General features: G+C 45.4%; 1 protein-coding gene across 1 annotated transcript in view; it reads left to right on the top strand.

Annotated features, from left to right (window-relative positions):
* The window catches only part of LOC119431674 (neuronal cell adhesion molecule-like), a 137,004-nt gene that overhangs the window by 116,693 nt on the left and 6,277 nt on the right, over positions 1–14,034 (top strand). Inside the window, exons 4-5 of the mRNA XM_049671745.1 lie at positions 1,824–2,111; positions 12,236–12,601. Of these exons, the coding sequence (XP_049527702.1) occupies positions 1,824–2,111; positions 12,236–12,601 (654 nt within the window). The remainder of the gene's footprint in view (positions 1–1,823; positions 2,112–12,235; positions 12,602–14,034) is intronic.

Here is a 14,034-nt window from a genome sequence, read left to right as displayed (position 1 = left end):
TCCCAGAATTTGTTTTGATATATCGTGCCATGAAGAGAGAGAGAAAAAGGGAAGGAAAGACAAGGAGGTTAGCCAGTGTAAATACCGGCTTGCTACCCTGTACTGGGGAAAGGGGTAAAGGGAATGAAAGGTGATAGAAGAAACAAAAAAAAAAACCAAAAAAAACAATAATAATAAAAAATAAGAAATAAAATAAAATAAATAAATAAAATAAAATAAAATTCGCGCAATAACGCGACCCTACGCGCTACAACGTTCAAAGCCGGTCGCACAATTCACAAGTCCTTAAGAACTTCAGCAGAGCCCTTAAGGACTTGAGTGCCGAAGCCCGTCTAGACCAGTGTCCTAAAACTTTTTCCTCTGTGAAGGGGCGATTGTCCAGTTTTTCAAGCGCAGTCGCGAGCGCTTTTCTTGCCACATTGTAGCGGGGACATTCACAGAGGAGGTGCTTGATTGTCTCCTCGCAGTCACAGTTGTTGCAAGCGGGGCTGTCGGCCATTCCAATGCGGAAGGAATAGGCGTTCGTGAATGCCACGCCGAGCCACAGGCGGCACAGAAGTGTTGCTTCCGCTCGTGGTAACCCTGGTGGAAGACGGAGTTGCAGATGTGGATCCAGTCTGTGGAGGCGTGCGTTGCTGAAGTCACTGGTGTTCCACAGAGTCTGCGTAAGCTCGCGTGCGAGGGAACGAAGTTTTGTGGCTGCGTCTGTTCTCGACAGTGGTATCGATACAATAGGGGCACCATCGTGGGCCGATCGGGCAGCGTCATCCGCACTTTGATTTCCTGAAATTCCGCAGTGACCCGGTATCCACTGGTAGATGATGTTGTGCCCCTTGTCGGTAGCGTGATGGTGAAGTAGTCGGATGTCTGCGACTAATTGTGCGTTAGGTCCGTGGTTGAAAGGGGACAGCAGGCCCTGGAGAGCTGCCTTCGAGTCACAAAAGATGGACCATGACTGTGGTGATTTGGGACCAATAAATTCCAGAGCAGCACGGATAGCTGCGAGTTCTGCAGCCGTCGATGATGTAATGTGAGACGTATCGTGCCATGAAATGTGTTGCTGTTACAGTTGTCACTGGTTAGTTGTACATCTTTCTCGAATGTGGAAACCTATTAAGAGGAAGAGGAAATCATTTGGCTGCAGATTTTGAGTGCTTATTTCTAGAAACTGGCACAAGGCGCATATTTTCCCCGCAAAACATTCTGTTTTGAGTACTGGATGACTTCAAATAAATGATTACTAGATGCTCCCTAAAGTCAGCATTTGTGAATAACCTTCATATTTGCGTTTAGCGGGCAATACCGATGTCGTCCATTATATGAAGCCTGGTCAGTAAAAATTGTTGTGATGCCTTGAGTTTCTCTCTTTTAATCATTAGAGTCATTTGTCGCCGAAACACACGGCACTGAGGCGAAAATGTGCTAGGTGGTGTGCCTAAATGAAACGGTACACAAGAATATGGTTATAGTAGCTTGTACAGTTACAGAGGGGTCTTTATACAATCACTGGGGGTTTACAGTTGTACAAAAATACGCAAGAGTGCAGTTTTACTAAATGTCACCCTGCTAAATGTGTAAGGCCACGGCACCATCAAGTGGTGTAATCAAGAGCCGCGAAGAAAGCTTTGCGGTGATACACTTCGGGCACGCTTCACCTATCCTGATATACTCCTGGCCCCGTAGTTAAATCAATAGCTCCTGTTGTGAATAACGCTGTGAATTCTGAGTTTGTTTTTTTGTTTGTTTGTTTGCATGTTTGGTTTTGCTCGCTCCTAATTCAAGTGAGACATTTCCGAATGCCTTGCCCATCTTTTGCACTGCAGACACTCCTGCCTGTAACCAGTCGCAGACGACGGTCTATGCGGCTTCACGGCACGAAGAAGTTCACATAATCTGCGATGTGTCGGCTGAGCCTAACGATGTGAACTTCCGGTGGACGTTCAACAACTCGGCTACCAAACACGAGCTGTCGTCATTTACGAGTTCAGGTGGACGGAGCGTGCTGTACTACACTGCGCGGAAGGATACTGATTACGGGACTTTCCAGTGTCTCGCCAACAACTCCATCGGAGCTATGAAGACACCCTGCTATTTTCAGATAGTCCGTGCAGGTGAGCTTTAAAACGCTATTTTCTGCAAACATGCCCTGCGTACTATAGCTGAAACTGTTTTTATTTTGTTCACTGACCTGGTTCTTAACACATACATTTTGGGGTAATGGCGTCTCTTAGCGCATATGAAAGCAAAAATTTTGTTCTGTATTAGAACACGCAAAAATAATATGCGTCCGATAATCAATAACTAACAAGTAAACACAGGGTATACCAGTGCAGTGCCGAAAGCCATCCGTTGTGTGAGAGCCTTTAGCCTGTACACGTGAAGGTGAATTGAAAAATATAAGTAAAATAATACATGGCTTTGACACCAGACTGTACGCACACTTGAGCTTGCGTAATGTAATGCAAAGTTACTTGTAAAGCTACGCGACCTTAATGCCGGCCAGTGATAATTCTGTCTTCAAAAGCATGCATGTATGCGCCATAATTTTAGCTCTGCCCCTTCTTCCTTGAAACTAACTTTATACAAAACTTTAGTTCGCTCCAAATTGGAGTATGCTTCAGCAATTTGGGATCCCACTCAGTCTTCATTAGTTTCCACTCTAGAGAGCATTCAAAACCGCAGTGCACGCTTTATCTTGTCTAATTATTCTCGCTATGCAAGTATCTCCTCACTGAAACGAACTCTTAAATTACCTGATCTTCGCCACGCCGCACATGTTCCCGTCTTTCCCTTTTTCACAAAGTTTTTCATTTGAACCCCCTTTTCAAAGAAACCCTTCTTGCCCCTCCGTCTTATATTTCGTCCCGCACTGACCACAGCCTCAAAGTCGGGGTGCCTTTGTGCCACACAAACCGGTACAGTGACTCATTCATCCCTAGGACAAGCACGGACTGGAATCGCCTTTCCGCATCAGTCGCACTCATCACCGACCCTACCAACTTCAAGACCGCTGTTCAGAATGTCATTTGTTATTATTTTTTGTTTGTATTCTTACTGCATTGTTTTTTGTTTTTGACACCAGTCCTTTCTGTAACGCCTTCGGGCCTTGAAAGTATGTGAAACAAAAATAAAAAATAAATAAATGTATAATTTGCAGGCGCCCGCAAAGCACTTATTGCTCAAACCTATAGAACGCACTTAAAAGTTATGGAAACGTGGTGGTAGATTGCACGCCCCTACGGATGGCTCAGACGAGCTTTTCTAAGCTTACTGACGTATTCACAAACTAATTGATACGCTGGAGTGGTTCATAAATCAGAACAGGCGCCGGCTATTAACAATAACGAATATATATTAGCGAAGGCAGCAGACAAATGGCAGACACTTCTTACGAAAGAAAGAAAGGCTTGGAAAAAGTGGGCGCACATGCAGTGTAGAGACATAAAAGAAAAGGGCGCGATCACTGCGTATGAGAAGTTTTCTGAAGGAGCGGCTGAGTATGCGATTTAGATCTGATGTTGTGGATTATTAACAAGTTGCTATAATTGAAAATGAGAAATGCTTGCTTGCGGCCTCAAGTAATTCTTCCATTGGCAAGAACATTGAAGGCGGCGAGAAAAGACACTCAATATTTGTCAGACTTCATATGACCTATTTTTAAAAGGATGCATTGTGAAAAAGTGCTGTCATCAATGTGTGATTGTAATCTGACTCAATCCTCTTTAAAAAAATATTTGAGCCCAGCTGGCTGGTTCTCCCAAGTCATTCGCAGCATATGCAAGCAGTCTGGATACTCTGCTGATATGTAAAACTCTGGAAGATAACGACACTCGCTTCGCTTGAAAATGCAGGGGAAATTCGCGAATTTTTGACGGTTCGCGAGGTCGCGATTCTCCTCGTGGAGGCGGTATGTATTGCAAACAGGTCTTGACTAGGCTTATTATGAAATATACTATGCGCATTTTAGAAACACGCAGAAGGATTTCATCTCCGCACTGAGTATGTTTAAGGGCGCCGAGTTTCAGACGTCAATTTCGTAAGTCACTGCACTGCCGTGCTTACTATCGTCGCCGGAGAGAACTGCAGCAATTAAAAGCAGTTGTCGAATCTGTAGACCACGCCATCGCTTAGAGGCCTTGGTACAGAACCTTTATCTTAGGCAACGCTCTAGTATATTATTCACGCTGCTAATTTGAACGCGTGGTAGGCCACCGCAATCTGCGTTAAAAATGGACACTCTTGCATGTGGCTTCCGAGAAACAAATTGCGCACGTGCTGGTGCCCGATAAACAGTTTGACCACGGGATGTTGACATTGCACGGCTTTCCCTACCTTGTCATCATCATTTGTTACAAGACTCTCATGTTCTATTGTCTTTGGTAAACCTTGAAAAACGGCTTTCGTGTTTCATAGGGAGCATAAAGTGCACATATTTTTCCATTACTAACTTATTTACTTAACAGCCATGGTGGTGCAATGGCTTCGACGTTGTACTGCTAAGTCTGAGGGCGCGGGAACAAATCGCGGCCGCGGCGACCGCTTTTTATTGGGGCGAAAGGCATAAACGGCAGATTGCCGTCCATTGGGTATACACCTTAAACAACCCCAGGTGCTGAAAATTAATCCAGAGTCCTCCACTATGGCGTGCCTCATAAACATAGGGTAGTTTTGGCACGTAAAACTTCGGAATTATTTATTTATTTATTTCCAATTTAAACATTAACACTGATAGAATTCGCGGAAGTCATTTACATGAATTAAATATATGTCCAGGGTGTACGAGCTAACATTAGCAAATGTTTAGAAATATATCGAAGCACTCTAGGTGGACGCGACTAAATGCATGTTGCTGGCTACTGTATTCAGCTAGGCACATTCTGCTTAAATGCATGAATAATGAAGATTAATAAACCAACTGCGCAAGTATTAACTTTAGGGCATAATTTCCAATAAGATAGTTTTAGAGCTTTATTAGAAACATAACTCACCAGCTGCTAACATTTTATTGCTACTTAACCATTTTTTTCTGCGTTTTATAGTCCAGTGCCATATTTGTAGACAACGCTCTGTCGTTCACTCGTCGACATGATTTAGCCTTTTCTATTGATAACTACGAATTCCTTTGGCTCGAAGTCAATGGCTCTTGTCTTTTCGGTAAAAAAAAAAAAAAAACATTGCCCAAATGTAACTGCCCTTCCCCATCTTCAGCCTACCCTGAATTCTGCATTGAATTCGATGAACTACTCAGTCGAACTAACAATGAAATCAAGAACATAATAATCGTGGGTGACATCATTATAAACATTATAGATATTACTGACAGCTCGTGTTCTGATTAAGTCAAATGTTTTCAAGGAAACCAGCAAGAATGTTTACTTAGTACTGCCACCCGCAGTGTTCGTTTAGGCACTAATACGATCATTGACCACATTTTAACGAATGTAACAAACCTAAACTGCCGGACTTTCATTGTCGTTCAATTCACTGACCACTATCTCGTGTTTCTGCTGCTGGAAAACTGTTTGTATTATTGGCCTAGGACTGCAGATAAACAAGAATTCATGCAGGATAAATTCCGCAGCCTCATCTTTCACGCTGATGCGGCCGAAGTGTTAAATGATAATTACGCTATTTCACCGTTCCGTAGGCTATACGATATAGTCCCTGATTCAATCAAAAAATGTTCCAGTCCATCACAGTTCATAAATGGTATTCTTAGACATCCGTGGATTGCCAATGGCCTCCTGCGCAGCATCCAGAAAAAGAACTAGCGTAAGAAACCAGAATTGCAGCCGTTTAACTTGTCAATTTCGTGACACTGTCTATTTTACTGAGAGACATAACGCGTAGGTGTTATCAGAACCATATTGTAAATATTGAAATGACAGCCACAAGAACTTGCAGCTGGCAAAGTAATGTTTATATCACCTCAGCACGCTTCAGAGCCGGCGATCACAAAAGTTACTGACGCCACATGTGCACTCACAAATACCTCTGACATGGCAAACGCCTTTATTTCGCATGTTTCAAAAACTAAGGTATTTGCATCCGCTCTGGGGTCTACTCTCACACGGTGTCTGCACTATTTTTATCTGCTACCCATATCTCCACACGAAGTTTTTCAAGTTATACAAGGACTAAACTGTACTGCTGCTGGCTTAGACAACATTCGTCCCTCAAGAGTAAAACTTATTGCCTCGGACATTTTTGTTCGTTTGGCGAATGTCATTAACCCGATGATCAAGAATGGAAACTTTCTTGAGCAACTGAAAATGGGAAAAGTAGTCATCATCATCAACCTATCAATATGTCAACTGCAGGATGAAGACCTCTCCCTGCTATCTCCAATTACCCCTGTCATGGGCTAGCTGATTCCAACTTGCGCCTGCAAATTTCCTAATTCCATCACCTCACCTGGTTTTCTGCCATCCTCGACTGCGCAAAAAATACCCTAGGCACCCATTCTGTAATTATCCACCGGTTATCTACCCTACACATTAAATAGGGTGCCTAGCTCCATTTCTTCTCTAAATGTCAACTAGAATATCGGTTGTCCTCGTTTGCTCTCTGATCCACACCGCTCTCTTCCTGTTTCTTAACTTTATGCCTATTCAATTTACAGCGTAAGCGGTTATGGGTTCATTCCAACAGCCATTTCGGTTCGCGATGTTGTCGGCCGCCGCCGCCGCCACGTAACCTCTATCGCCGGAAATCCGAAAAGAAGTACCCTGTCTCTGCTGGGATCGAACCCAGGCCCGCTGCGCGGGAGTCGGATACTTTACCACTGAGCCACGCAAGTGCTTGCTATCAGGCTGCAGAAAAATGCCCTTAAACACGCCCTATAGGCAGGCGTGCAGGCGCAAACGACCCGAGCCTCCTCCAGTATGGTGACGCCATCTAGTTAAGGCGCCTGCAAACACCGCGCGCGCAGGCGCAGATGGCGAGATGCGATTCAGATGAGGCGGGCAATCGGCGCGATCCCGATGTTAGATGTGCGCCACGTATTCTGGGTACCTCTTCGGTACACGTTATGGCGTCTCCTCGCAAGGTACGAACCGCTGCTGAAGAAGCGAATCGTAGAGCTACGTGCGCGGCTACAACCAGGCATCATCGGGCTCAGCAGACTGCAGTGCAGAGATAATTACAAGCCGCAGCTCGCCGTTGACGCCGGGCGGACAGTTCAGATCGTTCTCGTCAAAATCGAGGCAAAGAGACTTTGCCGCGAAGACCCCGTTGTGCGTGGTGCCGAAATTGGAGCTACTCTTACGCAGCTCAGCCAGCTTACGCTGTGACTGTGCTGCGTGTGCCCCGCAGGCCTGTTCTTTGCGCGGTCCTTGACTTGTTCTCGAACTTCTTTGTTAACCTCCAAGTTCATGCCCCATATGTTAGCGCCGGTAGAATGCAATGGTTGTACACTTTTCTTTTCAACGACAGCGGTAAGCTCCCGGTCAGGATTTGGCAATGCCTGCCGTATGCACTGCAACCGAATTTTATTCTTCTGTAAATTTCCTTCTCATAATCAGGGTCACCTGTGAGTAATTCAGCTAGATAAGCTCACTCCTTTACAGACTGTAGAGGCTGACTGGCGATCCCGAATTCTTGTTCCCTTGCCAAGCCATTGCACATTATCTTTGTCTTCTGCATATTAATCTTCAGCCCCACTCTTACACTTTCTCGGTTAAAGTCCTCAATCATTTGTTGTAATTTGTCCCCATTGTTGCTGAACAGGACAATGTCATCTGGAAACCGAAGGTTGCTGAGATATTCGCCGTTGATCCTCACTTCTTAAGCTTCTCAGTATAAGAGATTGAATAATTATTCTACACATGAAGTGAATAGCATTGGAGAGATTGTGTCTCCTTGCCTGTCCCCTTTCTTTATAGGTAACTTTATACTTTTCTTGTGGAGAACCAATGTAGCTGTGGAAACTTTGTGTATATTTCCTAAGATATTCACGTATGCCTCCTGTACTCCTTAATTACGCAGTGGCTGTATGACTACTGGTATCTATACTTAATCTAATGCGAACTTGTAACTAAAATTATGCTCTAATATATTTCTAATTAAACCCATGAATTTTCTACTGAACTATATTTTTTTAATTTTTTCGAATTCCATCGCCGGTCGTACAAGGAGGTGAACGGGAAGTGCTGCGCAAGAAACAAGAGTGTCACTCGAAGCTCTTGCCACTAGAAAAAAAAATGCCGAGAGCCAGAGGGGCTATACTTGTCCAGGTGCAACCAAATTAGGAAGACCCACTAAACTTCAACAAAGGCACTCCCTCACCAGAACGGGAATTCGCCTCCTTGGAGCGGTATTCGGACGCTACTTCCCTCATGGCCCCTGCAATTAACTGATGGCCCTGAGTCTCCAGCGGCTGCGGTGTACTTGACCAAGGCGGTGGTCAGACCTGCGACGCGGCAGAGCGTGCTAAGAATCTCTGGATCCGGACAAGCCACCACTGGAAACTGAACCTGGCGACGTTAAACACGTGAGCTCTCTCGAGTGAAGCTAGTTAAGCAGGGCTGTTTGAGGAATTAGCAGGCATTGCCTGGGATATTATTGGTCTTAGAGAGTTTGGAAGAACTGGTGAGGCTTATACAGTGCTGACTAATGACCACGTCCTCTGGTACAAAGGTCTTCCAGATAAGAGAGAATACATGGCAGGATTTCTAATCCATAAGGACATAGGGGGCAACATTGATGTATTCAACAGCATTAATGAGAGGGTAGCAGTCGTAATAAAGCTGAGTAGGAGGTATAGAATGAAGGTAGTACAAGCCTATGCCCCAACTTCTTGTCATGATGATGAATAAACAGATCAGTTGTATGAAGATGTTGAATTATCGATTGGAAAGGTGAAAACTCAGTATACTGTAGTCATGGCAGACTTGAATGCACAAGTGGGGGGAAAGCAGGCTGGCGGACAAGCAATTGGCAACTACGGCATCGATTCAAGGAACACAATTAAGAGGAGAGATGTTGGTAAAATTCACGGAAAGAAATAGGCTCCGAATAGTGAATACATTCTTCTGGAAGCGTAGCAACAGGAAGTGGACCTGGAAAAACCCTAATGGAGAAACAATAAATGAAATATATTTCACGCTCTCTGCCGATCACAGCATAGTGCAGGATGTAGAAGTGTTAGGTAGGGTAAAGTACAGTGACCATAGGTTAGTGAGGTCTAGGATTTCTCTCAATTTGAAGAGAGAAAGAGTAAAATTATTCGAAAAGAAACAGGCCAACCTAAACGCAGTAATGGTAAAAGCAGACCAATTCAGGCTGGTGCTCGCCAACAAATATTCAGCTTTAGAACAGAAAGATGAAGATAACATAGAGGTAATAAATGAAACAGTAACTAGGCTGATCTCAGAAGCAGCAATTCAAGTGGGAGGTAATGCCCCAAGGTAAACAGTAGGGAAGCCCTTCCAAGTAACAAATGACCTAATGAAGAAACGAAAAAGCATGAAAGTGTGAAACTCAAGAGATCAAATAGAATTCGCGGAACTGTCAAAACTGGTCTACAAAAGATAGTAAGAGATATTCGACATTTTAACGTGGGAAAGACTGAGGAAGCCGTAAAATATGGACGCAGCATGGAAATTAGTGAGAAGAAAACTTGGCATAGGACAGGTCAAGATTTCATGCAAAAAAAAGTATAAATTGCTTTAAAATTTGTGTCAATTTAGGCCCAGATTAAGCACAACAAACGAAGGCACAAGAAAGGCTGAAGCCCCCCGCACGAAGATCAGACGAATCTATGCAGCTACCCATCATTCCCATGGTGGCGGAACGATCGCGCGCCAGAGTTCCCTCTAGTAATTGTAGGAAACACTATGCTTTGACACTTGTATATACGACACCACAATAAATTTCCAACTAAAGAAAGCCCGCGAAACATGACAACAAATTGTTCGGCCCTTACGCCCTGTGAAGATGGTTGACCAGCGAAGCTAAAAAGGGGCGGCCAGGGTGGTTTTTTTTTAAGCTTAATCACGCGGGTATATTAAAGCGTTTCTCAACACCACAATTATTTGTCAATTTACGCGCCCCTTTATGCCGAGCAATGAAGACACGGACACGCTTGGCATTGGCGGTACGGCGGCGGCGGGCGGACTCACGGCGCTGTTCGCGGCGCCGTTCTTCGTACGCAAGCTGCTCCTAGGGAGAACGGGAGCGAAAAAAAACAGACGTTCCCTTTCCTCTTGCTCCCTCACACTTGGCGCGTGTGCACTCCACGCTGACGCTGCGAGGGTGGCGTATTTCAATTTCAGCCTCCGTACAGCGCTCAACCGCTGGCGCCGCGCTGCGCCGCTCGCGCGTACCATGTTTCTAGCCGCCGCGGTTGGAACGGAGGAGGCGTTGACGGAGAACACGCTGGGTTGGGGGTGACTCTGTTAGGGGATCGGTGGTATTCATAAACGCATCACTGTTTTGATGATCCAAATATAATCTCACTATCAGGGAGGGAGCAGTCTACCTGACTGGAGCAGTATTTTTTTATTTGGGGTGCTGCTACGCTGCGCTCCGCAACACCCCAACGACGGCCACTTCGCGTCGGCGCCCGGCACCACGGCTTCCGCCGTGGCGCCGGGGTTCAAACTACCGCGCTGGCAAACAGACAGGAAAACAAAAGAAAAAAAGCGTGATATAAAAAAAAGTCGAACCAGGGCGGGATTCGAACCCGCGTACGTATAATCCCGAAGCGAGCGCCGTAACCACACAGCCACACAGCCATACTTGCCAGGCTTGCAAGCATGCGAACCATATGATTGCGTTCGAGCGCCCTCGGCGAAAGCAACCACCTAGAAACGCGGTACGCGCGAGCGGCGCAGCGTGGCGCCAGCGGTCGAGCGCTGTACGGGGGCGCAAATCGAAATACGCGCGAGGGTGTATATCGTCATCAACACGTGATATTTCGAGGTGAAAGGCAAGGACACTCCCTCTCTACTTGCTCCTGACTCCTTTCCAACTCGGTTTTTCTTTTTTTCACGCATGCGCACTGGTTCCTACCACAGACGGACTGGGCACGGACGGCCGTCTCGCCTAAGCATATACAGCTTTGGTGTAAAAAATCACGTGACATGCCCGCTTGTATGCCGCGATTGCCGTGCTTTAAAACTTGGCGCGCATTAACGTACGGCACATTTAGCTTGGTGTGCTGCTGCGCTACTGCTTAAAAGTCACAGGGCAGTGACGAAGACATTGGCTGCACGATTTAAGCCAGCGATTGGCTTCCCTCTCAGCACTTCATTACAGCGATAAGCACACAAGTAGCACACCAGGCTAAATGCGCTATTTATGTAAACGCGGCACGTTTCAGAGCACTGCAATCGCAACCCGGAAGCGGGTATGTCACGTTCTTTTCTTTTTTTTTTCGTATTTCGCGGGCTTTCGTTAACATGCAATAAATAGTATTAAGTAAGAAGTGGTAAGGTAGAAGTTGAATTAGATGTTTCCTAGAACGCTCTACAATTTCTCATTGAAACTTCTACCCTGGAAATAATGCTTGCGAAGTGTAGTAACTGATTTTGACTAATTATGAAATCAAGCAGAATACAAGAAATACCGGAACTTGCTACATACAATTATAAAATAACAAACGAAATGCATTTGGTCGGCCTCTTATAGAGTGCTTCGGCATCTTTTAAACCTTGGCTAAAGTTTGCTGGCACTCCCCGTGCATATGTTTAAACCTTGGGACTCTACTGCACTGCGATCATGAAGCACTCCAATAGCGGTGGGCAATTGGGTCATCACGTCGGATTTTCTCAGATCTCGCGACTTGTTTTATGACTTGGATGAATTACTGCACAAGATAAATTAGTGGTGAATCGGGGTGCTTCTAAAACCACCCCACAATTCACTTAATGGAAGTCGTCGTTAGAATTGAAGGTCAGTAATTTATCTGAGTAACTGAGAGAGCTTTCCCCAATAATTCTCGAGAGCTCTGGATTCATCGTAGATCTTTTGCCGCAGCCGTAGTGCTCGATCAAAATATTGATGCATCAAGGGGTTCTATTATGCTGTAAATACTGTTCGAAATAAAATGGTGGTAATCTTATCACTGCTTGCTATTACGCTCACCTGACAATATTCTGCATAGCATATAGTTTTAATGGGAACGGTCCTTGTGCGGTGTAAGTTTATAACCTCTTCAGTGGACTCAAATATTAGCGCACTCCCGCGCTGCAGTTCGCTGATGCTATTTTCCGCCGGACGCTACCGTTTGCAGGTCCCCTGAGCAGTATGTACAACTGCATCGTGAGTAACGTGACGGATGCTGGCATGCAAGTGGATTGCCAAAGGCGCGGTTCCACGGCTGCTGGCGCCAACGGCGGTTCTCTTCCTCCCGACCTGGTGGCTGCAGAGGCGTCCACTTTCCGGCAGCTCAACTCCTTTCAGCTGGAAATTCGGGACGCCCTCCTAGACCGGATCGTGTTTAACGCCACCTCCGAGGCGCCCTCCTTCGCTGTGTCCAGCTTATCACCCGGAACAGAGTACGTGGTCGCCTTCTACCTCGTCAACCAAAACGGCAAGTTTAAGCTGGTCCAGCTCAAGACATCTACGCTCCTTGCTTCGGAAGAGAGACTGAGATCGGGTAAGGCTCTCAGCACGCTTGTTATTGTTGCATGCAACGCGCGTCTCGAGGGATGCGGCTCAGATACTGAAGCCATCATTTAGTCAATCAAGGATAACGTCATCATGTTTCGTAGGCGCGTGTACTATAGCAGCTGCTGTGAAAATACACTGCATTTATTTATGACAGCAACGTGTCAACTTTTCTGATAGATGGAATCTTTTTACAAGGTATTATGCAATTCTTTGGAGTCATAAGATGTATCCGTAACAATATGGTGTATAATATATGGTACGCTGCATTGTCGGGTCAAAAAATCGCAACCATGAAATAACTTTTATCGTGAGGAAATAAAAATTGACGCAGTAAGGTCTTCACATACCTACTTATAGTGTCCCTTTAAACTCTGAATCTCTGATATTATTTGTCATATCGTGCGGCGATGTTCTAGATTTCTTTTGCAGTAAAGCTGTGTACTTTTCTAATATTTACACACCCGAGAGAGCTACAATGTTTCATGTTCTCCGTCCCCGTTTACTATTAATGAAAAGCACGAACCTGTATGTGCGTAATCAATTCCTGATTAGCATTTAGACGCTCTTAAGAATTTCCATGCAAGAGCGGCTGTCAGATACTAACACATGACTTGGAAATTTGCATTGTCAGCCACAGCGATGGCTTAGTGGCTGTCGCATTGCACTGCTAAACCTGTAGTCTTAGGTTCGATATTCGGCCGTGACATCGGCCTCCGCGGTTGGAGTGGAACGGAAAAGCGTCCTCCTGCATATATTTAGTTTCTTAGTGCCTGTTAATGATGTCCAGGTGGCAAAAAATAACCGGCAGCACCCTCACTGCGTCATCTCTGGCAGCCTACTTGTGGCTTGGAGCCTTTACTGATAACAGACAAATAATAAATCTTAGGGTGTTCAAAAGACCCGCACTTAGGATTAACCACACCACGTACGTCCTATCGCACATAAATTTTTCTCAACTCTTTTTTCATGGTAAAAGTCAGATTCGTTCAGAGCCCGTAGAATAACTGAGAGTCCGGGTTCACCAGATATCAGGCGCACATATTGCAATTTCATACTTGGTTCTCGAATAGCGTCTCAGTTTCGCTTGTCCCCTGTTATGTAGTACATCACGACAGGTACAGCAAGGTTTCACAAGCAGTCTAGCTAACTACCGCTATGCCTAAGAGCTTGGCATAACCGGTGCGCCATGCCAGCTTCCCCTTTATGGTTCGCTCGCTGAAGTCTTTGCAATAGGCTGTTTAACTGAGCAGCTTCTTCTATTGGACAGGATTAGGAGCCGCTTGTACAACTGTGGGAAAGAGCTACTTTTGACGGAATCTGAAACCAAGAGCATTGCTTCTTGCGTTACTTTTACGACACCCGCTTCCGCTAGTGCACTAGCTGGACAGATCAGGAAACTGGAGGAAGCTAGAGTTCAGA

This window comes from Dermacentor silvarum, chromosome 1, assembly GCF_013339745.2.
Source record: "Dermacentor silvarum isolate Dsil-2018 chromosome 1, BIME_Dsil_1.4, whole genome shotgun sequence".
Classification (NCBI taxonomy): domain Eukaryota; kingdom Metazoa; phylum Arthropoda; class Arachnida; order Ixodida; family Ixodidae; genus Dermacentor; species Dermacentor silvarum.
The sequence above is the reverse complement of the archived record's forward strand: the minus strand, read 5'-3'. Positions and strand labels throughout refer to the sequence as shown.